The sequence below is a fragment of the Chrysemys picta genome, chromosome 10, assembly GCF_011386835.1.
Source record: "Chrysemys picta bellii isolate R12L10 chromosome 10, ASM1138683v2, whole genome shotgun sequence".
Lineage (NCBI taxonomy): Eukaryota > Metazoa > Chordata > Testudines > Emydidae > Chrysemys > Chrysemys picta.
In genome coordinates, this window is record NC_088800.1 from 53465593 (window position 1) to 53489835 (window position 24243).

General features: G+C 47.3%; 1 protein-coding gene across 9 annotated transcripts in view; it reads left to right on the forward strand.

Annotated features, from left to right (window-relative positions):
- Window positions 1-24243, forward strand: part of CLUAP1 (clusterin associated protein 1) — a 202050-nt gene that overhangs the window by 167914 nt on the left and 9893 nt on the right. For all 9 annotated transcript variants that reach the window (XM_065559819.1, XM_042854122.2, XM_065559822.1 and 6 more), the window contains one exon: window positions 7926-8033. In XM_065559819.1, coding sequence (XP_065415891.1) covers window positions 7926-8033 — 108 coding nt within the window. The remainder of the gene's footprint in view (window positions 1-7925; window positions 8034-24243) is intronic.

Here is a 24243-nt window from a genome sequence, read left to right on the forward strand (position 1 = left end):
GTTAATGCTAAATAACATATTTGATCCTAAAATGTATCACTAAACCCAGTGCCTTTAATTTAAATGAGTCTCAGTGTTCACGCTCCAGTACCATTTTGGTTTACAATTGGATACTTTTAGCAAAATATTTATACTAGCTAATGAATCTGTAATGAAATCACTGTCAGTCTTAAATTATGCTGTTTTTCTTCCAAGCACTATGAATTAACTGAAAAGAAATAATTTACATGTGGATATTAAATCAACCTGTCTACCAGACTTTTCTCTGAAGCCAATATGTATGTGTGAGAATCAATAATGCATCTGCTGAAAACAATATTTCAACTCAAACCAATATGTGGGTGTTCTGGCTGAGCTGGTTTAATTGAAACTAGGAAACTGGTGCCGTTTTACTGAAAGCTGTGTAGGAAAAGAGCTGAAGCTCCAGAAAGTCCATCCTATTCTCTCTCAGGGTGAACCTACAAGTATTGCATTGTAGCAAGTAACAACAAAGGCCCAGGTATGTAGTCAATGGGAGTTAGGAGCCTAAACACCTTTGATGATGTGGGCCAAAGTGTGGAACACTTTCTGTTATTAGAAGGTTGGCTGTGGGCTAGATAAATTCATGGAGGTTAAGTCCGTTAATGGCTGTTAGCCAGGATGGGTAAGGAATGGTGTCTCTAGCCTCTGTTTGTCAGAGGGTGGAGATGGATGGCAGGAGAGAGATCACTTGATCATTACCTGTTAGGGTCACTCCCTCTGGGGCACCTGGCATTGGCCACTGTCAGCAGACAGGATACTGGGCTAGATGGACCTTTGGTCTGACCCAGTATGGCCATTCTTATGTTCTTATGTCCTTTGATTTCTTTAATAGTTAAAACAAGTGCCAACATAAAATGGCCCCTCTTGGTCTGAACAGTCTTATGTTATGTCTAGGCTCTGTGGATCACATATGTATTCAAGATGAGGGGATCTGCTGACTGCCCCCTTGAGCTCCTGGCAAGCTGCCAGTGATGACCTAGGTTGAGCACCCCTGAATTACTGAATGTTCATTAAACCAGGGCTTTGGAGCGGAGCCCGGAGCTGGAGCACGGACCAGGAGGTTTTTGCCCGGAGCTGGAGCAGAGCCGGAGGGGAGCAATTCAAAAATGTGATTGCTCCAAATCCCTGCATTAAACATCCATCGTTAAAAACCAGATTATCTTTATTTCAACCATGTGCCAGCTATATTAGAACATGTACGATACTCCTTATGTCAGTCTGTGAATCTGAACTAGTATGGTGTATTGCACTCATTGCTTTCCCCCAATACCAAAAAATGAAATCTAAACTTTCCCATTAATGGATATTCCATGCTCCTTCGAACCAGTACATTGCAACTTGCACTAGTTTGTGACTCCTCCTGGATTTAAGACCTGTAATCAATTTCTTCCCGAAAATGGTATTAATTTAATCTGTTATTGAATTTTGTCCTCATTTTGGATATCGGGCATATTGCTCTGACACCCACACACTTTGGGTATACGTGACAGAAGGAGGCACCAGGGTCTGTGGAACAGGAGATAAAAAAGGTGACGACTTGCAGGGACAGCAGAAGAGTGTGCTGCTTTAATCCCATTAAGGAACGCTTACACAGCTCGCTGTCACTATGTATTTTAAAAATTAATTTGCAATAATAAGACATGTCTCTGTTTTTGATTCCTTTGTACCACAGTCTAGCACAAGTTCTAGTTTGTTGCTAATAACTCAGAGGATTGTGTACAAGACAGAGCAGAGGTGTGAGTGATAGTTTATTTCAATTTGAGTAGGATGAGCTATATGCCATAGATGATAGCAGTAGTTTTTTAATTAAAGGGAAAACGTGCTGGGCTTTCTTTCAGAGTGGTGGGCAAGAGCTTTGGAGACATAGACCCCATTCTGTGTTATTGAGTTTATGTCTGTAATCCCCATTTTCCTGTTCATCAAGCGGTTGCTCATATACAAGGAGAGAGCTCCCTTGCTGGGATCCTTTGGTTTTAGCATGAACCTTGTTTTTGTTGTTATAACGCACACATCCAAATGCCCGTCAGACAGTTTAAAGAAACAATTCACTATCTTGCTATATATTCATGACAAAAATTGTTTAAAAGTTGCTGCTCAATGGGGTAAGCGATGCGGTGGGTTAATGTACTGATAGTTCACCTGATGGATGGTTTCATCTTTAATTGCTATTGGAAATTAGGGGTGAGATTTTGAAAGGCACAAATGAAAGCAAGGTGCTCACCTCCCATTGACTTTCATTGCCCAGTGTGCTTTGAAAAATTCTCTAGAATATGGTCCAAACCACATTCTAATTAACCACATTAACTGACTCTGAATGGCAGAAAGCTGAGATTTCATCACTGAAAAACATTTTAAAGACCCCCTACACCCATTTAAGTGAGTGGGGGAGGAAAAGTCAATGGGGGACAAGGCGAAGAGAGACAGTATGTGTGAGGAGGGATTGAGGGGGGCCAAAGAAAGCAGTTGGGACTGAAGAAAGGAAGGAGCTGGAGGAGAAAAACTAAGATTTAGACTCTCTTCTCCCCACAAAGAACTTGCCATTTCAGAAGCAGTTTAGAGATATCCAGCCACTTACCATCTCTGCAGTCACTGTCTTAGCTGTTCCTACAACAGCATTCACCCTGGGATTCAAGGACCAAACGCACTTTCTAGCAGAAAAGCTCAGTGGGAATTGTTTGATAGTCTCAATTTCATTTTTACAGATGAAAATGGGTCAAAAGTGGCTGTTAGGCCACAAGCCACTGCTGGAGGAACAGGCGGGATACTGAAAGGGCAGAAAGGGTTCAGTAGTCCAGAAAAGGGGGATGGTTTGCAAATAGTGTTTCTGAATGCATTAGACCAGGGGTGGGCAAACTACAGCCCTCAAGCCACATCCGGCCTGTCAGAAGTTTTAATACAGCCCTCGAGCTCCTGCCAGGGAGCGGGGTTGGGGGTTTGCCCCACTCCAGCACTCCAGCCAGGTAGGAGGGTCGGGGCTTTCTGCGCGGCTCATGGAAGCAGCGGCATGTCTCCCCTCCAGCTCCTACATGTAGGAGCAGCCAGGGGGCTCTGCATGCTGCCCCCGTCCCAAGCGCTGCCCCCACACCTCCCATTGGCCAGGAACCACGGCCAATGGGAGCTGCAGGGGCGGCGCCTGCAGATGGAGCAACGCACAGAGCTGCCTGGCCAGCACCACACCTCCGCATAAGAGCCAGAGGGGGGACATGCCGTTACTTCCAGGAGCTACTTGAGGTAAGCACCACCCGGAGCTGCACCCTTAAGCCCCTCCTGTACCCCAATCCCCTGCCCCATCTCTGATCCTCCTCCTGCCCTCCAAACCACTCAGTCCCAGCACGGAACACCCTCCTGCACCCTGAACCCCTCATCCCCAGCCCCAACTTAGAGCCTGCATCCCCAGCCAGAGCCCTCAACCCCTCCTGCACCCCAGCCCCCTACCCCAGTCCGGAGCACCCTCCTGCACCCCAAACCCTGCATCCCTAGCCCCACCCCAGAGCCCTCAACCCCCCCTGCATCCCAGCCCTGATCCCCCTCTCACCCTCCAAACCCCTCAGTCCCACCCTGGAACACCCTCCTGCACCCCAAATCCCTCATCCCCAGCCACACCCCAGAGCCCGCCTCCTCAGCTGGAGCCCTCCCCCTTTCCCCACATCCCAGCCCCCAATTTTGTGAGCATTCATGGCCCACCATACAATTTCTATAACCAGATGTGGCCCTCAGGCCAAAAAGTTTGCCCACTCCGGCAATAGACAGTAGATGGGGAAAGGTTTGAATCATGTTTTCCCTTCCTTTTTTGCTTACTCTTCATCCAGAAATCGTTTTTTCCTAGAGGAAGGATACATTGTATACATTACGACAAAAAATGTTTAAAAGGCTTGTAAAAAAAAATGAAATGTAAAATTAAGGAGCCGCACTCCAATAGCAATGAGTCCTACCTGGCAGGGGATCAGTAGGTCATTACTTTGCTTTTTTGTTGGTTGTGCGCCAGAAGGCACTTGAAGAGTTAATACTGTAGGTCTCACTCCACCAGAAGTACAGCTGGCTAGAGTTCTCACTTTGAGTTGCTACTAGTAAAGCACTTGTGCTTACGATTATATTAGTCTGTATCACCAAACTGTCACACGGTTTGGTACAGTTGGCAGTCTGCTGAGAAGAGCACTGGATTTGAAGCATATGGTGTGTTAAGTGGAGGTCACAATGAAGGTGCTTTGGCAGAACGTATACAGTGACTATCTGCACTGTCCTTGACTCTGGCCAGTGCTACTAGACTTCAGGAGCACCAAATTAACACACAGCATTTTAAAAAATTGAAAGATAAGAGTTGCCTCTTAAAAAAACAAACTAGAAGCAAACAACTGGCATTTAATAGCAGCTGCATGAACCATTGTAGATGAGGTATTTGTACCCTGTATTGTATGTAGAGCACCAGATCCTGAGACCCTTACTTAGTTTTTACTGAGCCCTTACTAAGGTGTTTGCATAAACTAGGGCTGAATAAAATCTGACTCTAATGAATATTGAGTAAATGGAAATGGTATTTGGTTCAAACTCAGTAATAGACAGTGCAGTAAATGATGACCTCACATGGCTGTTACAGCAAATATAAATTCTAAATATTGTTAATCAATTCCATAACCTCACCAAACAATGTCTCAAGTGCCTCTCTTCTTTTATATTTTCTCAGTAACTTGGTAATATGATCATACAATTATGATAAAAACAGGCTAGCATTTATACATTTACCTGTAATTAGAAGTTGTAAGGGAATGTCAGTTTCCCACTAATCATAATTAAATGAGGACGTATCCATTTTCTAGAATGACATTTTGGTAATTAAATCTACCCTGAAAAGGTTTGCTTATCTTCTCCAAAATGATTAATTTGTTTTTGTTTCTAAATTGCACACTGCACAGGCTAAACCCTTACTCTGACTGCTCTGGGCTTTGTGCCGGTACTGTTGACTGAGAAGGTTAGCATAAGTATTCTCTTCTGCCTGCAGGTAATGTTTGTTGACAAAATGACAGTTTTAAAATGGGGCCAGATCATCAGCTGGTGTAAATGGGATAGCTCCATTTAAGTCAACAGAGCTACATCAGTTTACACAAGCTAAGGATGTGGCCCATAAATCACAATGAACAGTGAAACAAGTAGCCTCCCCAGGAACTAGAAGTCAGGCTTCAAACAAGCAGCCTGCCAGTCCTGAGTGAGGAGAGGCATTTGGTAGGTGAGAGAGGGGTGGGGTCCATTGCAGGTGCACAGGAGGATGATATGAACTGGCCAAAAGAAAGAGGAAAGAAGACGAGCTGATGTCATGGGAAGGGACTTAAAGGAAATGGAGCCTTTTTCTAACCTCCCACCCACCTCTTAACCCCTGCTGGGCCACCATAAGAATAGGCTATGCGGGAGTGAAAAGTGTCTGAGTCAGCCGTGTCAGGGATACAACAAAGTGGAGTTTCTAATTATGCAGCTTCCAACAGGTATTTGAATTATTATGCAGGTTAAACAAAGTCTCAGGTGTAAGCCAGAATGTGGCTCAACACCTGTTTGAAATTGAATTTCCGCTTAGCTCTAGCTGACCTAAGGGAATCCCTGGAGCATGAAAGATGTGATCAGAACAGCTGACCAACCTGTGACTCACTTCCTTGTGGAATATCATGAAAGGTAGCAAGCCTATTGGGGGCTGGGGTCAGGGATCTTATCAGGGATTGGACAGAAGGAGTTGGATACTGATGATCTATTTGGGATGCAAGAGAGCCTGTTCGGGTTCACATGGCAGATTGGGGAGAGGGAATCGGGGACTGAGGGAAGAACTGATTGGGCTGGGAAAAATAGAGTGGTGGAAAATGGAAATCTCTAAGTATTTAGAGAAGTATCTGAACTGTGGGGAACTGCCCTATTCCTCCAAACATATTGGGGTTCACCCAGCACTATTTTCAATAACCTGAGGATATTACAGTGTGTTGTTCTGATCCATTATTAAATGTCTTTGTTATCACTCATGTCAGACGGAGGTAGTAGGAAACTTAAGTTCATGCTTTGCAAAACCTTTTATAAGATTTTTATTCTATAATCAGCTGCTAAAATAGTACCCTCTGACTGTACACTGATAAGATTCATACCCAGAGAGTATATTTAGAATATTGCCTTAGTAATATTATCTTGTCTCAAGGCTTTTATATGGTACTTCCTGTTCATCTCAATGTCTTTGATAACCGTTCTTGGTAATAGTGCCTTCTTCTTGGGGAGCTAGGAGGTTGGCTGTTCCCCCGCAATGCAGCAGGGAGAGCTCTGGTTCCATATACCTAGAACTTCTGATGTTTGAGGATTATTCATTTCATTTGGGGGGGTTATTTTTAGAAATTTTTGAGTTTTATGTAGATGTCCAAAATGGGGGGTGGGGGAATTGGGGGCTTTCTCTTTGTGTATAGCATAATGAGTAATTACTCATTGCTTTGGTATATACTGTAATGAATAAACTTTTTGTAGTGGTTCCTAGTTCGCTTTAACATAGTACTGTGTGTTTTTTTTAGTGTAGTACTATGTTAATGAATGCAAGGAAACCTTTAGTGCGCACCAGCAGGGACCAATTAATGTGCACACAGTAGCGTGCTTTAGAGATCACATCCCCATAATCCGCATTACTACTCCATGTAGACAGACCCTTAGATTAGAGTTACCATATGTCTAGGTTTTCCTGGACGTTGCCTCTTTTTTGATCCTCCGCCCTGTGTCTGGGTGGATTTTTCAAATAAGAGGCAACGTCAGGGTTTTTGTGGAGCAGACGTTGCAGCTCAGAAAGAGTCCCAGTTGGTCCCTTCCCTGCATCCACATCTGATTGGTCCCTCACAGCTGCAGGATCCTGCCCACCCAAGCCCTGGCTCCCAGCCCCGGGGAGGGGGAGAGCCCCACAGGGAGATGCTGACGGACAGCTGTTGCTGCATCCCAGGTCTGCACCAGCTGCCCTGCCATCATGACAGGGAGCGACACTACCCCCCCCCACCTCAAGAGTGAGTCCCTAGGTACCTCCTCTAGCACCCCCCAGGTACTCCTCCCAGTATAGTCATGCCCCATTCAGCACCCCCCAAATACACCCCAGTATACACACACACCTCCAGCATCTGCCAAATTCCCCCTCCAACACCCCCCAAATATCTCCCAGTACACACAAACCCCTCCAGCACCCCTCAACTGTACTCCCCTCCGGCTCCCCCCTGCCCCTGCCAGCAGTATCATCTTTTGGGGGAACCTGAAACATGGTAACCCTACTTAGATGCAAGTAACTCTTTCTGGTGTTTGTTTATTGGATAAATACCTGTTTCTTTTCTTTTTTGTATTTCTTTTTTGTATTTTATGAATGTTCATCAGTTAAAGCAAAAAATCAGAAGCCCTCCATACACCCTACACCCTGACCCATACAGTGTCCTGCTTTTGTTTTGGGTGATTGCCAGAAACTCATGATTGCGCCATCATAGAGTCCTGGCCAGAGTAGGTTTCCTTTGGTATGTCTGCACTGCAGACAGACACCCACACCTGGCAATGCCAGCTGACTCAGCTCCTGGGACTCGGGCTAAAGGGCTGTTTAATTGTGGAGCAGATGTTTGGGCTCAGGCTGCAGCCCGAGCTCTGGGAACCTCCTACCACAAAGGGTCCTAGAGCCCAGACTCCAGCCTGATCCTGAATGTCTACACCACAGTTAAACTGCCCCTTAGCCCAAACCCTGCAAGCCTGAGTCAGCTGGCACGGGCCAGCCGCAGGTTTTTAATTGCAGTGTAGACATTGAGCCAGGAATCACTGAACAGAAGCAGAGAGCATTAGCATGCCCTTGCACCCAGCCACTGTGTTGAACTGCTGTGGCGTTGTGTCTGATTACATTAATTCGGTGCTGTTGGTGTTTTTGTTTTAAACAGGTAATGATGATTCAGACATAGAGATCCAAGAGGACGAGGGATCTGATAGTGAAGAGGAAGACAGGCAGCTAATAAAGCAGCGCACGGCCATGGAGATCCTGATGCAAGGTATCCTGTTTGGGTTCATGAGCTTGCACCCTGCTCAATTCTCTTGAACTGACAGGGGTACTGTAGTGCTTCACAGAAGAGGGGTCTTTTCAAGGGAGCCAAGGCAAGGGAAATTTTACTGGAAAGATCAGTATGTTTTTACCTTGTCTGGATTCAGAAACAGCTTTGGAAATAGCCGTAGACCTGTGGTCCCAATGCCTGACTGGGGAGCTCTTCCTTTCCTTTCGCAGTAGATGTAGAGTGAATTCACATATTCCCTACACCAGTGGTTCTCAAACTATGGGTCAGGACCCCATTTTAATGGGGTCACCAGGGCTGACTTTTAGACTTGCTAGGACCCAGGGCTAAAGCCCAAGCCCAAGGGCTTCAGCCCTGAGCAGCAGGGCTCAGGTTACAGGCCCCCTGCTTGGGGCTGAAGCCCTTGGGCTTTGACTTTGGCTTCCCGCCTCCCCTTCCAGGGTGTTGGAGCTGAAGCTCAGGCTTCAGTCCTACCCTACCCCCCACTCCTGGGGTCTTGTAGTAATTTTTGTTGGCAGAAGGTCGCGGTGCACTGAAGTTTGAGAACCCCTGCCCTACACTAACCTCCTGAGGTGCTGCTTCAAAACTTGGCCTTTTGTTGTATTCACAATGCTACCCAAACTGTTTCCCGTATGGAAGGACTGGTTGGCTCACATGATTGTAATAACGTATGAGTTGAAGATTTTAACCTCTAGGATACTAGTTCCAGCACAGCCCTGACCAGCAGTGACTCAGAGTAGTTACCATCGGAGGGCTGCTTTGGTGGCTTGTGTGAAGTGAGCTGATGCTCTCGGTTCAGTTCCTACATTAAAAATAAAAAGCACCTAATTGTCACCTTGGGGCAGTTTCAGCAGAGGCCAAGTATTTAAAAGAGCCAGAGACAATGAATTATCTCTTCACCGGCAGCAGTGGACCTCTGGGCCAGGGGCGAAGGAGCCGTGTGGGGAAGTTCATACAGCTGCTGCTCCTGCTGGAACCTGTTTTTTTGGAAAAACTGGCGAGTCTACACCTAATTCTGTTCTCATCTCCTGCAGCATCACTCTGTTAATTTTCCTAGAGTTATTTTGGATTTAGGCTGGTGTATGTGTGAGCAGAGCCAGACCCTGGATCTCAGCCAGGCACATTTCAAACATTTTTATCCCAAACTGTTTGCCATGATTTTCATTCTGAATAAAAGTACTTTCACTCTCTCGAAAATCACCAGAAACACAAATATTCACAAATAATTTTACCTCAGAATTTATCAGAAAAGACCCAGCATGCATCTTCATGGTTTTGGTGCTATGGGAATGGTTACCCCTAAACTGTATGTGAGCTCACTCTTGGTCACTGCTCCAGTATACAGCTAAATACTACACTTACTTCCATCTTTGCTGATTGCCTTTGCCAATTTCCAATTGTTAACACTGAGACAAAACAAAGCACAAGGTAGCTGGCTATAGTCAAATGATTGGCCCTTAACAGCAGCTTCGGGAGAAAGAAACAGCATCTAAAAGCAATGAATTTTGCTGTAAGTAGGGTTTTTCTAGGAAAAGCTTTGCTGCTGCAAATAACTATGGCTGTAGACTTGTTATTAATAAAAGTATTATTTGTTATGCTTCATGTAGGCAATTCCCAATCTTCTGATACATCTTCACTGCCAGAGTGCCCAGATCGCTTGCCACAGTTTCATAGTTACTGTGCCTCCATACTTAATAGACTTCTTCTGACACATAATCTTCCTCTGAACTTTCCAATAATTTATCTGATCTCTCTGTTTGCTGAATCAAGAGTGGCCATCCCTTTCAGCCTGCACCCTCTCCTTACCTTCCTGTACCTCGCATTTCTTTCTTCACTGCTCTGTCCTCTACTTGTCTACACAGCAACATTGCACCATCTGTTGCTATGTCACATCGCACCAGGAGGCAAATTATCAGCAACTAAGGACACTGCTTGTAATTGACCTAAAACATCAAGGGACATACTCATATCTCACAACGAGTAGTATCTTACTTCATGAGTATACCTATCATTTTCATTTTCTCTGTTGTTTACCCCCTGACTGGCTGAATAGCAAAGTGACAAATGTGAAGCCTATTCATATCTGATCAGATGATTAGATGGCACAGTGATTACATGTAGTGCACTGATCTGTCGCTTCATTTCTGGAGACTAAGGTTCCAACCTGAATTTTCAGTCATAAGTGAAATAACTTCAGAGTCTAGTCAAGCTTCCAGTGTAACCTTGGCTCATGTAATAAAACCATTACAGAATGTGGCACATCTTGATGGTTTGTGCTCAGGAATAGCCCAGTAATGGAAATGCTACAGATTCAGACAGAGATGGTCTATGTTTACAGAGCTGCGTGAGAAAGCCTGACTGCATTAAGTCAACCATTATTCAGTGCTGTCAGTTCTCTCAGCAACTTTATCCAGGGTGCTAATGAAGCCCAGTTATCCAGATGGCTTGGAGAGCATGCCCAAAATTCAGTAGCTCTTGCTCTTTATTCTAGGAATTGAAGAGATCCCAACTATAGAAATATCACCTCTGTGTTTATATTTGGGGATGAGGTTTGACAGCCTAGGCTATAGCAACCCAAGACTGGTTTGGTTTTTGGTGTGGGAGGATGGTCTTTATTAATGCAAAATCAAAGGATAAGAGATCTAGATTTCCTAAAGCATATTAACATTCCAGCAGCTGCGTGTGGGATTGCTGTGATAATGTTGTGTTGGCTGACAAGCTAACAAGTGTATTTGGAGAAAATCTATTCTTGTGAAAAGCTACATTGTTTAACACAGTCCTGGCAAGGATGAGTAAGGAAATGTTGCAGAAGAGAAAAGGCTTTTTATTCAGAAAGCAAAATGCATCTTACAGGAGCCTGTGAAACTAAGTATATAACAATCAAACCTAAGAGACATATTCTGGCTGGCGGTTCGTGGGGAGGAGGGATCAGAGAGCCTAGTCCACATGTCTGTGTATGTCCACTGTCTGATTTGCTGGTAACAGCTCTGCATACGTGTGGGGGTGGCTGCACTGCATGGATCATTCCTAATCTCATTACCAATAGATTTCTCAGGAGGGACTGCACGTTGAGCAGCATGTAACCAAAGTATGCTGCACTTTGACACTGCTTTTGTGGCATGTGTGAGCACCTTTTTGAAAGGTGGGAAAAGGGCATTTCTACCCTAGCCCAGATTTGTACTTAAACTTGCGCTTAAGAAGATGGTGCATGAAAGGCTCTAATCCAGAGCCCAGCAGCTAACTTGAACCGGGCACTGGGCAGAGGTGCAGGGGAGGAATCCTCTCCCCCACTAGGCAGGCTGCAGAGTGGTTACAGAGCTGCTCTGTGGAGGCTACTCTAGCCCAACTCCTGCAATAGCTTTCATGGGCACTTTTGCCACCCTTTGTGGAGGATCTGCAGAGAAGCAGCTCCTTAGTGCCCATCCTGCCCATGCCCTACCCCTACACAGAGAGACCCTGCAAAACTGAAATACCTCACTTGGGACCCCTCAGAAACCTTCCTTGCAGCACAAGACCTGCAGAGTAGGGGGGGAGTGGACTGGCAGTGAAATGGACAGACTGTTCTCTGGAAATCATTCCTCCAAAATTCCTGCTTTCATTCCCATTTTCCCCAGCTTGCAACCGTATTCAGACTTTGGCTGCTGAATTTCTAGCATGCTCCCTTCTCTCCAGTCTCACTAAGGCAGGGTTCGGCAACCTTTCAGAAGTGGTGTGCCGAGTCTTCATTTATTCACTGTGATTTAAGGTTTCGCGTGCCAGTAATACATTTTAACGTTTTTAGAAGGTCTCTTTCTATAAGTCTATAATATATAACTAAACTATTGTTGTATGTAAAGTAAATAAGGTTTTTTAAATGTTTAAGAAGCTTCATTTAAAATTAAATTAAAATGCTGAGCCCCCCGGACCGGTGGCCAGGACCCGGGTAGTGTGAGTGCCACTGAAAATCAGCTCACGTGCCACCTTCGGCACGCGTGCCATAGGTTGCCTACCCCTGCACTAAGGTGTGAAGAAACTACAGATGGGCCATTAAGCTGGTGGGGGGAATTCAATAAGGAATGCACAACAGCTGTCTGTTCCTTGTTTAGGTTCTCACAGGTTTCAATGGATTTTCTTCTGCTTTTCAAAACATGAAAAAAATCTTATTTGGGGTGTTTAATAATAATCCAGTTCTTACAGACTCTCTGGGTCTTAAAGAAAAACACAGCTGTGAAACCAAAACTAAGACTTAACAAGGGAGAATCTGGAAGTGCATGTACATTAGAAAGGCATCAGGAGATTTCTCGTAGTATAGTGAACATTTTTCCCTGTAGGGTGAAATTCACTCCTGTGCAGAAGGTCAGCATGAGGCACTATGCACCACATAAAAGCTTCCATGCTGCGTCACACCAGGGTCCATCTTGCCCAGTATCCTGTCTCTGACAGTGAGCTGTACCAGAGCTTCAGGGGGAATATATAGAACAGGGCAGTATCCCTGACCATCTTGGCAAATAGCGATTAATGGACCTATCCTCTATGAATTTATCCAATTCTCTTTTGAACCCAGTTGCAATTTTGGCCACCATAACATCCTGGGGCAATGAGTTCCAAAGGTGAGTTGTGCGCTGTGTGAGAAAGTACTTCTTGTTTGCATTAAACCTGCAGCCTATTAATTTCATTGGGTGACCCTTGTTTTTGGTATTGTGTGAAAGGGTAAGTAATACTTCTCTATTCCCTTTTTTTCCACACCAGTCATGATTTTATAGACCACTTAGGCATCTCTTTTCTAAAATGAACAGTCCCAGTCTTTTTAATCTCGCCTCATATGGAAGCCGTTCCATACCCTTTATCATCTTTGTTCCCCTTCTCTGAACCTGTTCCAGTTCTATTACATCCTTTTTTAGATGGAGCAAATAGAACTGGACACAGTATTCAAGCTGTGAGCGCACGAGGGATTTATATAGTAGCATTATGATATTTTCTGTCTTATTTTCTATCCTTTTCTTAATAATTCCTAACATACTGTTAGCCTTTTTGACCGCTGCTGCACATTGAGCAGACATTTTTAGAGAACTATCCCTAGAGACTCCAAGATCTCTTTCTTGGGTGGTAACAGCTAATTTAGAACTCATCACTGTACATGTATAGTTGGAATTTTTTTTATTTAAGTGCATTACTTTGCATTTACCAACATTGAATTTCATCTGCCATTTTGTTGCCCAGTCACCCAGTCTTGTGAGATCCCTCTGTAGCTCCTTGCAGTCTGCTTTGGACTTAAGTCCCATATAAAATGCTAGGGCCTGGTCCTGCAACCTGCTCTACGTGAGCAGACTTCTTTTACCTGCACAGAGCTTATTACAGAATGGCAACTTCCTTCTTAATGTTTCCAAGCCATCCTCACAGGATTGGTGTGCACAGAAACTCCCAAGAAATATTGGAGTAAAACTTCCTTCCTGTTGTAAGCAAATGCATTGGAGCCCACCCCACTAGAAAACCAGAGGAGAGTGTCTCCTTCATGGCCCTACCATCCTTGGGTTTCAGAGTACTACACAACTCTGAAGGATTTGTCAAGGGTTTTTTCATTAGACAGTATTGTTTAGTGGATAGAGCACTGGGCTGGGTCTCAGGAGACCTGTGTTCTATTCCTTTCTCTGCCAGATGATTTGGGCAAGTAACAGCCTCTCTGTGCCTCAGTTTTCCTATGTGTAAAATGGGTATAAAGATACTGACCTTTGAGATCTACTGATGAAAAGTGCTACATGAGAGCTACGCATTATTATTATTTTGCACCTACTTTCACAAATCTAATACTGAGAGACTATTTGTGTGCTTTTGGAATGCTAATGACTGTGGCATCTGGGACCTGATCACTTGTACTGATCACTTGTACTGAGGTACTGAAAGGTACTGAGCACTTGTACCTCCAGTTGAAGTTGACAAGATTTTCAAATGCTCAACACCTCTCAGATTCAGACCCTTGGAACTGAATGTACTTTGCCAAATGCACAAGAGGCAGACCTGCCCCTCTGTCATGCGGTGAAGTGGGCAAACAGCCTGAGTTAGAGACAAAATGGCACCTGTCACTTGGACTCTGCTGAGCCTCCATATGTTTTTTTTTTTTTTTTTTTTGCACGTCCATTCCCTGGAGGGGATGACAGTTATTGTTTTTATAACCACGGCACGTAAGTGTTGGACCCAAGACTCATAAAGAGCTCCATGGAGTCTTTCCAGTCAGTTCCCTCGGTAAATGCACCCTCAAGCTGTTGTTTTAAATGGTAGCATTTGCCCAAGAGACCAGAAGGGCTCCTTAAACATTTCATTAGGCAGTTTGTTAAAGTCCACAGTATGGAGCCAATGGACTCTGTTCCAGCTGATCTCATATTTACATATTCTTCACATTATTTACCAAAGACTAGGAAAGCTCCTTCATGCAACTGCACCTAAAAGATATTTGTACACAGTGCATAGAAAACACAGAGAAATGTGCAGTTAATCACAACAGCCCAGTTCTTTTAAAGGGGCATCTCTCGCAAGTACTAGAGACACCAGGGTTAGAGACTTAGTCTGGGACTTCAAAGGACGTCAAGGGAGTAAGGTGTCCAACTGCCCTGACAGTCAATGGGATTTGGGCACCTACTTTCAGCTCCTTTGCAGATCACAACCTAATTCCTTGCCAAGTCTTTAAAATCAGAAGTGGTTTTGAACTCTAGAAATACAACCCAACTATCTGACCCTGGTAGTGTAGAATAGGCCCTGATTCAAAGCTTATTACAGTGAGTCTTTCACTGATTGCTGTAGGCTTTAGATTATGTTCCTGTGCTAAAACTAGAGAGGAAAGGCCAAGAGCCTGCCCGAAGTATAGAAGGTATTCGGCTCTTGCATGGCAGACAGAACCCCTCTAGCTATTTCATAGTGGATGAAGCACAGGGTAGCTCTGTCCCTGTCACACCTGTTTTCAGAGCAACCCACAGCCTACAGCAGGAATTTACTGAACTGGTATTGACCTCCATGACTTTTTCACACTAAGTCGCTCCCTAATGAACATCTTCAAGTGCAGTTTTACTCTGAAAAGTGACTCTGGGAATGGGTGACAGGGGATGGATCACTTGATGATTACCTGTTCTGTTCATTCCCTCTGAAGCACCTGGCATTGGCCACTGGCGGAAGACAGAATCCTGAGCTAGATGGACCTTTGGTCTGACCCAATATGGCCATTCTTATGTTCTTCTTACGTTCTGTTCACATGGCAGCCTGGGGCTCCCTGCTATTATCTCTCACTGATTCTAGTTCAATGGGACTTAGTCTGTGAGTAAAAGGAGGTTGTTTCTAACAGCAAGCCCTGCAAATTCCCCCTGGGATCTGAGAGTTGGGTTGGGTTATTTTCTCCTTCTCACACATCATCAACAGTAATATAGGTTCTGCCGGAAAAATTCTGCCTTCACTGACACCTGTGTGATTTCATTGCCTTCAAATTCCATCCCCAAGGACATCTGTGCACTAATCTGGTGTTCAGCAGGGTTGCCCATTGTCACATTGACTGGAACTTAGTAAACACTCTTGTTCATGCTGCCCAGGAAGAGTAGACTCCAGGCTCCTTCCCTCCCAAGCTTCTTTCAATCGACTCGCTGAACAGTGAGTGCTGTGTCCTAGGAAAAGAGTTGCACATTGAAATCAGACACAAATAAACTCTCCTCAAATAGGGATTTCATTTTCTCCTTCCAACCACCAATCTGCACTCCAGTAGAATCATGTTCAGGAACTTGGCCTGGGCCTCTTGCAGCCTGTATCAGCTGAATTAAGTCTCATAGAGAATGTATGAGATTACAGATCATAGATAACCGTGATGACCTAGTCTGACCTCCTGCACATTGCAGGCCTCAGAACCTTACCCAGCCACTCCTGTAATAGTCCCATAATCTTTGGCTGAGTTACTGAAGTCATTAAAGACATCAAGATACAGAGAATCCACAATTAACTCTTGTTCAAACCATCAGGTGACCCATACCCCACTCTGCAGAGGAAGGTAAAAAACCCCAAGTGCCAATCTGACCGGGGGGGGTGTGGAATTCCTTCTCGATCCCAAATATGGTGATCAGTTAGACCAGGGGTGGCTCCAGAGCTACATGTGGCTCTTCAGAGGTTAATATGTGGCTCCTTATATAGGCGCTAACTCCGGAGATGGAGCTACAGGCACCAACTTTCCAGTGTTCTACAGAGTGCTCAATGATCAACCCTGGGCTCTGCCCCAGGCCCTGGCCCCACTCCTTCCCCTGAGTCTGCTGTGCCTTACTCCTCCCCCCCCACACCCCCCAAAGCCTGCTGCACACCACAAAACAGCTGATTGCGGCCAGGGGGAGGTGCAGGGATGGAGGGTTAGGTGCTGATCGGCAGTGCTGCTGGTGGGTGGGAGACACTGGGCGCGGGGGGGGAGCTGACGGGGGGCTGCTGACATGTTACTCTGGCTCTTTGGCAATGCACATTGGTAAATTCTGGCTCCTTCTCAGGCTCAGGTTGGCCACCCCGAGTTAGATCCTGAGCATGTGGTCAAGACCATCCAGCCAGACACCTGGGAAAGAATCCTCTATAGCAGGCCTGCACAATTCGTAAAGCGGCGAGGGCCATATTACTCCAAAGAAAACAGCTGAGGGCCGAACCCCCCCGAACCCCCTCCCCAGCGCCGCCCAGCCCCCCCCGAAACAACACCCCCCCCAGCGCCGCCTGCTCCGTGGAAAAAAGCCCTCCTTCCCCAGCGCCGCCCTGCTGAAACAGCAGTATTGAACCTTGGTAATATGTTATAGCTGGTAAAAGAAAAATATCTTTTTGCTAGAAGTAGAATAAGATCTTCCCCCCACATTGTAATCAATTGCCCTGTTGAATGAATGAGGAAGGCAAGTGCCTCCAGACACCAGACCAGATCAGTAGAACAGGTCAGCCACCAACTTGCTGCTTGCCTCCTCAGCCCCCCGGCTCACCTACTCACCCCCCACCACTGCCCTCCCGCTTGCCTCCTCAGCCCCCCTGCTGGCTCACCTGCCCCTTGCCTACTCACCCCCCACAAGCTGCACAGTGAGCCCACCTACTCACCCCCCACGGGCCACACAGTGAGCCCACGCAGGCCGCATGCGGCCCCCGGGCCACATGTTGTGCAGGCCTGCTCTATAGTAACTCAGAGCCCTCCCCATCTAGTGTCCCATCTCGTAGCAGTCACAGATGGGCCATATGCCATTGTAGGCAACTTTATCATACCTTCCCTTCCATAAACTTATCAAACCCTGTTTTGAAACAAGTTAGGTTTTTTGCCCCCACTGCTCCCGTTGGAAGGCTGTTCTAGAATGTCACTCCTCTGATGGTTAGAAACCTTCTAATTTCAAGCCTATACTTGTTAATGACCAGTTTATACCCATTTGTTCTCAGGCATGGGGGTTAATACATGTCCACTGCTGGATTGTGGCCCCAGTGTAGACAGTGCACAGTTATTACACTGCCAGCTGCAGCAAGCGTCACACACAGAGGGAAAATTGCAGACTCTTGAAGGTGAAACCGTGGATACATGTTCATTTCCAATTTTCAATAGCTCAGTGGCTACATACTTTACAGAGCAAATCAATCTGAATCCAGAGACATAGTGAATAACAGCATGTTCATTACTAGCATTATACCCAATTATCACTTTGTACAACCTGTCCCTGCTGAACTCACGTTGTCTGTAAGTAAACCCAGCAAACTTCCATTCACTTAGAAGCAATGTGAACCTCTGTGGCAGGAGTAAATCAGTGAGTACTAAACTCCAGAGCAGGCCCTGAAACCCCAGGCTAAACTGAGCTGAACTGAGTAAACTGCAAGTGACATATGCCTCCGTACGTGCCAGCTCTCCCCGTTCTGCAGACACAAGCCCTCTATTTTCAGACCCTCCTCAGGAACATGAGTAAATGTACTTATGTCCTCTATCAGCCCCTCTTACTCCCCCTACAGACCTCACACACAGAGTTGATTTTGAATATCTGAATTTTAAAATGTGCTGCCTTCACTGTAGAGACTCTTCTAGTAACCTGGAAGATCTCACTTTTGCTAATGCTCAGTGTATTGAGCACCCTTGTCCTCACCTCTTCGGGATCAGACAGTCTCCGGAGGATGTGTCACAGGGCCTGATTCTCATCCCACTCCAGTGTCACAGAAGTATAACTCCATTGACTTAATGGAGCTACTCCTGATTTACATGAATGTAAGGAGGAGCAAAAATCACACCCACAGTCTTTCTCCCTTCTTTCTTCCACTGAAGCCCCTGCGTTAGATGCCCATGACCATCTATCATTTTATAATTCAATATACAATAGAGCATGTGAGAGTATGTCTAGTAGGTTTGAGGCAGCTCTTCCAGAGCTACATAGTCTAGCCTAGGTTATGTTATACAGACTGTCCCTACAGCAGGAAAAAAGGCTCCCTTTCCAAATAGTGACTCCAGCACAGCCCACCCAGGGCTTCTCTTGTTTTGCCACCTTTTCTCTGTCTCTGTTCCAGCAGGCATGGGATGGAGAGAGAACCTTTTTTGTTTTAAAGGCACTGTATACAAGGATTGCCCTGTGATAGCTGCACCAGCAGTTTGTTCTCCTGAAAGGTCCAGTCTTTTAACAGCTATTCATTTAGTAGCTACCTCTTGCATGTCCATATTATGGTATATCTCACCACCCCAAGCCAAAACCTGCATCTAGGGCAGGGGCGGGCAAACTTTTTGGCCTAAGGGCCACATCGGGTTTCCAAAATTGTATGGAGGGCCGGTTAGGGGAGGCTGTGCCTCCCCAAACAGCCAGGTGTGGCCCGGCCCCCAATCCCCATCCGACCCCCCCCCCCTGCTTCTCACCCCCTGATGACCTCCCTGGGACTCATGCCCCATCCACCCCCCCTGCTCCTTGTCTCCTGACCACCCCTAGATCCCCCGCCCCTGACTGCCCCCCACCACCCCATCCAACCCCACCTCTCATTCCTGACTGCCCCCCCCCCCGGGACCCCTGCCCCATCCAACCACCCCTGCTCCCTGTCCCCTGACCTCCCCCGGAACCCCCATCCCTGACTGCTCCCCACCGCCCCATCCAACCCCTCTTCTCATTCCTGACAGCCCCCCGCCCCATCCAACCACCCCTGCTCCCCGTTCCCTGATCTCCCCCAGAACCCCTGCCCCTGACTGAACCCCCACTGCCCCATCCAAACCCCCTCTCCTTCCTGACTGCCCCCCCAGGACTCCTGCCCCCATTCAACCCCCCTGTTCCCCACCCTCTGACCGCCCTGCCCCTATCCACACCCCTGACCATCACCCCAAACTCCCCTGCCCTCTATCCAACCCCCCTGCTCCCTGCCCCCTTACCGCTGCCTGGAGCACCAGTGGCCGGCGGCCTGGAGCACCAGTGGCTGGCAGCGCTACAGCCACACCGCCCAGAGCACCAGGATGGACAGCAGTGCTGTCCGGCTAGAGCCAGCCATGCCACGGTGCAGCACAGAGCACCGGGTCAGGCCAGCTCTGCAGCTGTGCTGCCGCCCAGAGCATTGCGCCAGCGGCACAGTGAACTGAAGCTGCAGGGGAGGGGGAACAGCAGGGGAGAAGCTGGGGGCTAGCCAGGAGTTCAGAGGCCGGGCAGCAGGGTCCCGCGGGCCGTAGTTTGCCCACCTCTGATCTAGGGGCTATTAGGGTGACCCGCAAAGGGAGCAAGTATGCCCCCTTGTGCTTCTCACATGAAGAAGGCTGGAAGGGTTTGTTTAAAGTTGTTGGTTTTTCACATTATAAATCAAGTCTTTTCTGTCCCAGAGGGCTAGTCTCTGGCAGCTAGAGGGCTAGTGATAACAAGAGAGTGAAATCTGAGCAATGGGGTCTGGGTTTTTTGTCAGATTTCTGGTTTGGTTTGGTTTTTGTTAACAATGAGTTAACTCCAGTGTCTAATGAAGACTTGGCTGAAAGGAAGTCAGAGGTTCCACTCCTTGCTCTTTCACCTAAAGTGCCAGAGCTCACCACATACATCTCTGAGCAGGTTTGACATTCCTCATATTTCCAAGGTAAGAAGCAAGCAGTTGTAACCCTTCTGCCCGTCTGAGTTGGCAGCAACAAGGGCCGGGTTCAGTATCTAGGGGTTCTGTTTCAATAACACAATGCAAAACCAGCTCAAGCCCCCACCCAGTGACCTGGGACAATTACATACCACCCCCCTGAGTGCCTCTAAGAGGCAATACTTCCCCTCTCGCAAGCACGGAGTCTGAGTGTAGCAAAATCCTTTTAATAAAGGAAGGAAACAGTGCAACATTATGTTGGGGAAACACCACAAACAGGATTCATAACACAAACCATGAGCAAAAGACTCACCCCCAAGTAAGTTTGGCAGTGTCCTTTTCCCCTCAGGGTCTTAAGTCCAGCAACCCAAAAAATTCCCAAAAGTCCAACAACCCAAAAGTCTCTGTCCCTGGTCAGTGCAGCCCCAGAGTTCAAAAGTTTATCTGCAGAGTTTTACCTCCCAGCCTGGGTGGAAATGGCAGGGGTGTTAAGGAGCACCTTACATGGTCCAAGGCCAACTGCCGCACCTCTCCATGGGGTTCTGCTGCAGCCTTCACCACAAGCCATTCTGCCAGCCACTCCGCTCCACCAGCTGTCCTGCAAACTGCTCTGCTCCACCAGCAATATATCTTCAGGCCTCCCCACTACTTAACACAGCACTCAGTGATTTCAGCTTGTAGTAGGGGGAGCCTCAGTGCTAGTGCACCATTAGCCCAAAGTAAATTCAGCATAGCAGCCTACAACTAGACTCCTAATAGAATCAAAATTAGCTCTGATATTCCATAGTGGAGAGGCAGCAGTGCAGTTGGTGTTTCAGGCCCTCAAAGAGCAAGCACACCACCAGGCACAATTGTCTATCTCCCTTTACTGGGTTTTGGAACCCATGTCCCTTTTCTAGCGAGCGCTACTTAGTTGATGGCGAGTCCCTCTGTCATAAAACAGTTTCACTGTCCTTGATTCACATAATCAGGGTAACAACACTTTATTCTTCCTGCCCCAATAACAGAGAAACTGGGGATCCCACAGCAGCCAAAGAGACCATTTGGGCTGCTATGGACTCATGCTAGGCAGGGTGGGTGTGCCTATGCAAACAAGATCAGCCCCTGAAGTTCTTTTCCACAACTCGCCACAATTCACCACCAGATGTCAGGTCATTCTGACTCTGCTTACACAGTTATCATACCAGCGTCCCCACCCAAGTTTAGAAACCGTTTCAGGCCTTCTGTATTCAGCAAAGCAAGGCAGAGCCTCCTTTTCTTTTTAGGAATTTCTTGCAGGGCACCTCTCACGTACCTCTTTGGGTACGAAAGCTTATGCCCAAATAAATCTCTTAGTCTTTAAGGTGCCACCAGACTCCTCGTTGTTTTTGTGGATACAGACTAACACGGCTACCACTCTGATTCTCAACCTTCACACCCTCAACAAAGTCAGCCTCCCATATCACTTCCTCTCCATCCCAAACGGCTCACTCAGAAAAGCAGTCACACCCTCCACCCTGCGATCAGCTCCCCGTACCTCACAGCATTGCTGCTGCCTGGCTAAATGAAGAGGAAGAGCAGTGCTTGCAAGCTGTCCAACAAGTCCTTCTCGACAGTAGGAAGTGCTCCACTAGGACAGCCTACTTAGCAAAATGGAAGAGGTTCTCGGCAGGGCCAGATTAACTTTTTGTGGGCCTGGTGCCAAACATATTTGTGGGGGCCCCGGGGAATGATTGTAAAAGGGCTGGGGGCAAAAGCACAGTGGGGCAGGAGCTAATTTTTGTCCCTGGAGCAAGGGAGAGGCCAGGGGTAAACTGTCAGCGCAGCAGGGCTGGGGAGGAGGTAAACAGGATCCCCACCCCACCCCTGCCCACATAGGGCGGGTACCTACCTGGTTCTAGCCCATTCTCTTTGTCTCTCTCTGCACTGAGCTGCCCCTCCTCCCACAGCAGCAGGACAGGTTCTCTTCCAGCCCTCTGGGGTGAGTGTTGGGAGTGGGAGAAGCGGAGGCTAATGTGGTTACTCCTATAACCGGACTTTTAGTTTCCAGTCAGCACTGCTAACCGGACACTCAGGTCCCGTTTTCTACTGGAATTTCCAGTCTAAAACTGGATACATGGCAACAGGGCGGTCATAAAAGCCTGATGGGGGGAGGGGCAAGCAATCATTTTTAAGTGGGAGGTGAGGGGGAAGCAAGTGGTGGGTGTGCTAGGGAGTGGAGAGGAGCTAGTGGGCAGGGCCATGTCTGCTGTACTGCCCAGGCAGGTTGGAGACTGTGCGGATCAGCTGACACAGGATCCCCAGCCCAGGTGACATGACAGCCAGTGGTGGATTTAGAGTTAGTGGGGCCCCCCAGCCCTGTGCTCAGCTTCACTTTTGGGGCCCCTCCTTGGGACCCAGCCAAGAAAAAGAACATTCTCTCTTATCTCCCCCCACCCTCGTTTTTCATTCTTTTTTTCTTCATCCTCCTCCTATAAGTAATAGCAAGTAAATGAAAATAAAATTAGGTACCTTGATTGTTCTTGTAGTCCAACTTATTTTTCCACAGATTACTTGAAAATTGCGGAGGGTCTCGACGGACCACTTAATGATCTTTCCAAATATTGTAAAAAAAACGTTGGGGTGCGGGGTCTGGCCAGGAGCTAGGGTGAGGGAGGGGTCTCAGGGTTGGGGTAGGAGGTTGGGGTGTGGATCGCTTACCTGGGGCAGCTCCTGTTTGGTGTGAGGAGTGCAGGAGCTCCCATTTGGTGCTCAGGATGGGGGTGGGGATGTGGGGGGGTGCAGGAGTCAGGGCATGGGATTTGGGGGGCTGGGGATGTGGGATGTGTGCAGGAGTCAGTTTCATCTGAAGCAGATGGTGTATTTACCTGTTTCCCTAAGCTGCACTCTTCCCCAGAACAACAGCACCTTCATGCTCTGGCTGTCAGGTGATATCTAGACTTTTATCTAGACAGGACTAAACCATTTCATGTTTTGCCTCGCCTCATCTGTTCGTGTCATATGCAGACCTCATGAAGGAGCAAGAGGTCTCTGCACAGACCATCTCTAAATGGATAACATTGTATACCAAGGCTGAGTGTGAGAGAACTTCAGCTACGCCTCCTCAGCGGATATAGACTCGCTCCACGAGAGCGCAGGCAACATTGATAATGTTCCTCAATGACATTTCCATACTGGACATTCATAGGGCAGCCATGTGGTTGTCCATATATGTTTATGGACCACTGTGCTATTACCGCATCTTCCAGAGTGGACACGGGCCTTGGAAGGGTGGTCTTGCGATCCGTACTGCAGTAGACTGCGAGCTCCACCTCTGGTGTTCGTGAGTCACCTAAGTTGAATATACATCTGCATCTACTTGAAGAAGAAGAAATGGTTACTTACTGTAACTGTGGTTCTTCGAGGTATGATGCAGACGTGTGTTCTACGACCCACCCTCCATCCCCTCTGCATCGGAGTCTCTTCTCGGGGTTTCAATGCAAAGGAACTGGGGGGGATGGGGGCGGCACTACCTCATATAGTCAGGGGTGAGCCATAGCCATGAGGTGCATGCACCGCCTCTCTATGGGTACTGCTAGGCAAAAGTCTCCGGCGCACTGGGCATACACATACCTAAGGCTTGGTCTACACTAAACCCCCAAATCGAACTAAGGTACGCAACTTCAGCTACGTGAATAACGTAGCTGAAGTTCGAAGTACCTTAGTTCGAACTTACCTCGGTCCACACGCGGCAGGCAGGCTCCCCCGTCAACTCCGCGGTACTCCTTTCGCCGAGCTGGAGTACCGCAGTCGACGGCGAGCACTTCCGGGTTCGACTTATGACGCGATAAGTCGAACCCAGAAGTTCGATTGCCAGCCGCCGAACTAGCGGGTATAGACGTACCCTAAGTGGAATACACGTCTCCATCGCATCCTGAAGAACCAGTTTCAGTAAGTAACCATTTCTTCCTTTATGCCAGGGGTTCTCAAACTGGGGGTCGGGACCCCTCAGGGGGTCACAAGATTCTTACATGGCGGGTCATGAGCTGTCATCCTCCACCCCAAACCCCGCTCTGCCTCCAGCATTTATAATGGTGTTAAATATATGAAAAGTGTTTTTAATTTATAAGGGGAGTCGCACTCAGAGGCTTTCTATGTGAAAGGGGTCACCAGTACAAAAGTTTGAGAACCACTGCTTTAATCCCTTTTCCCAGAGCCAGGCAAA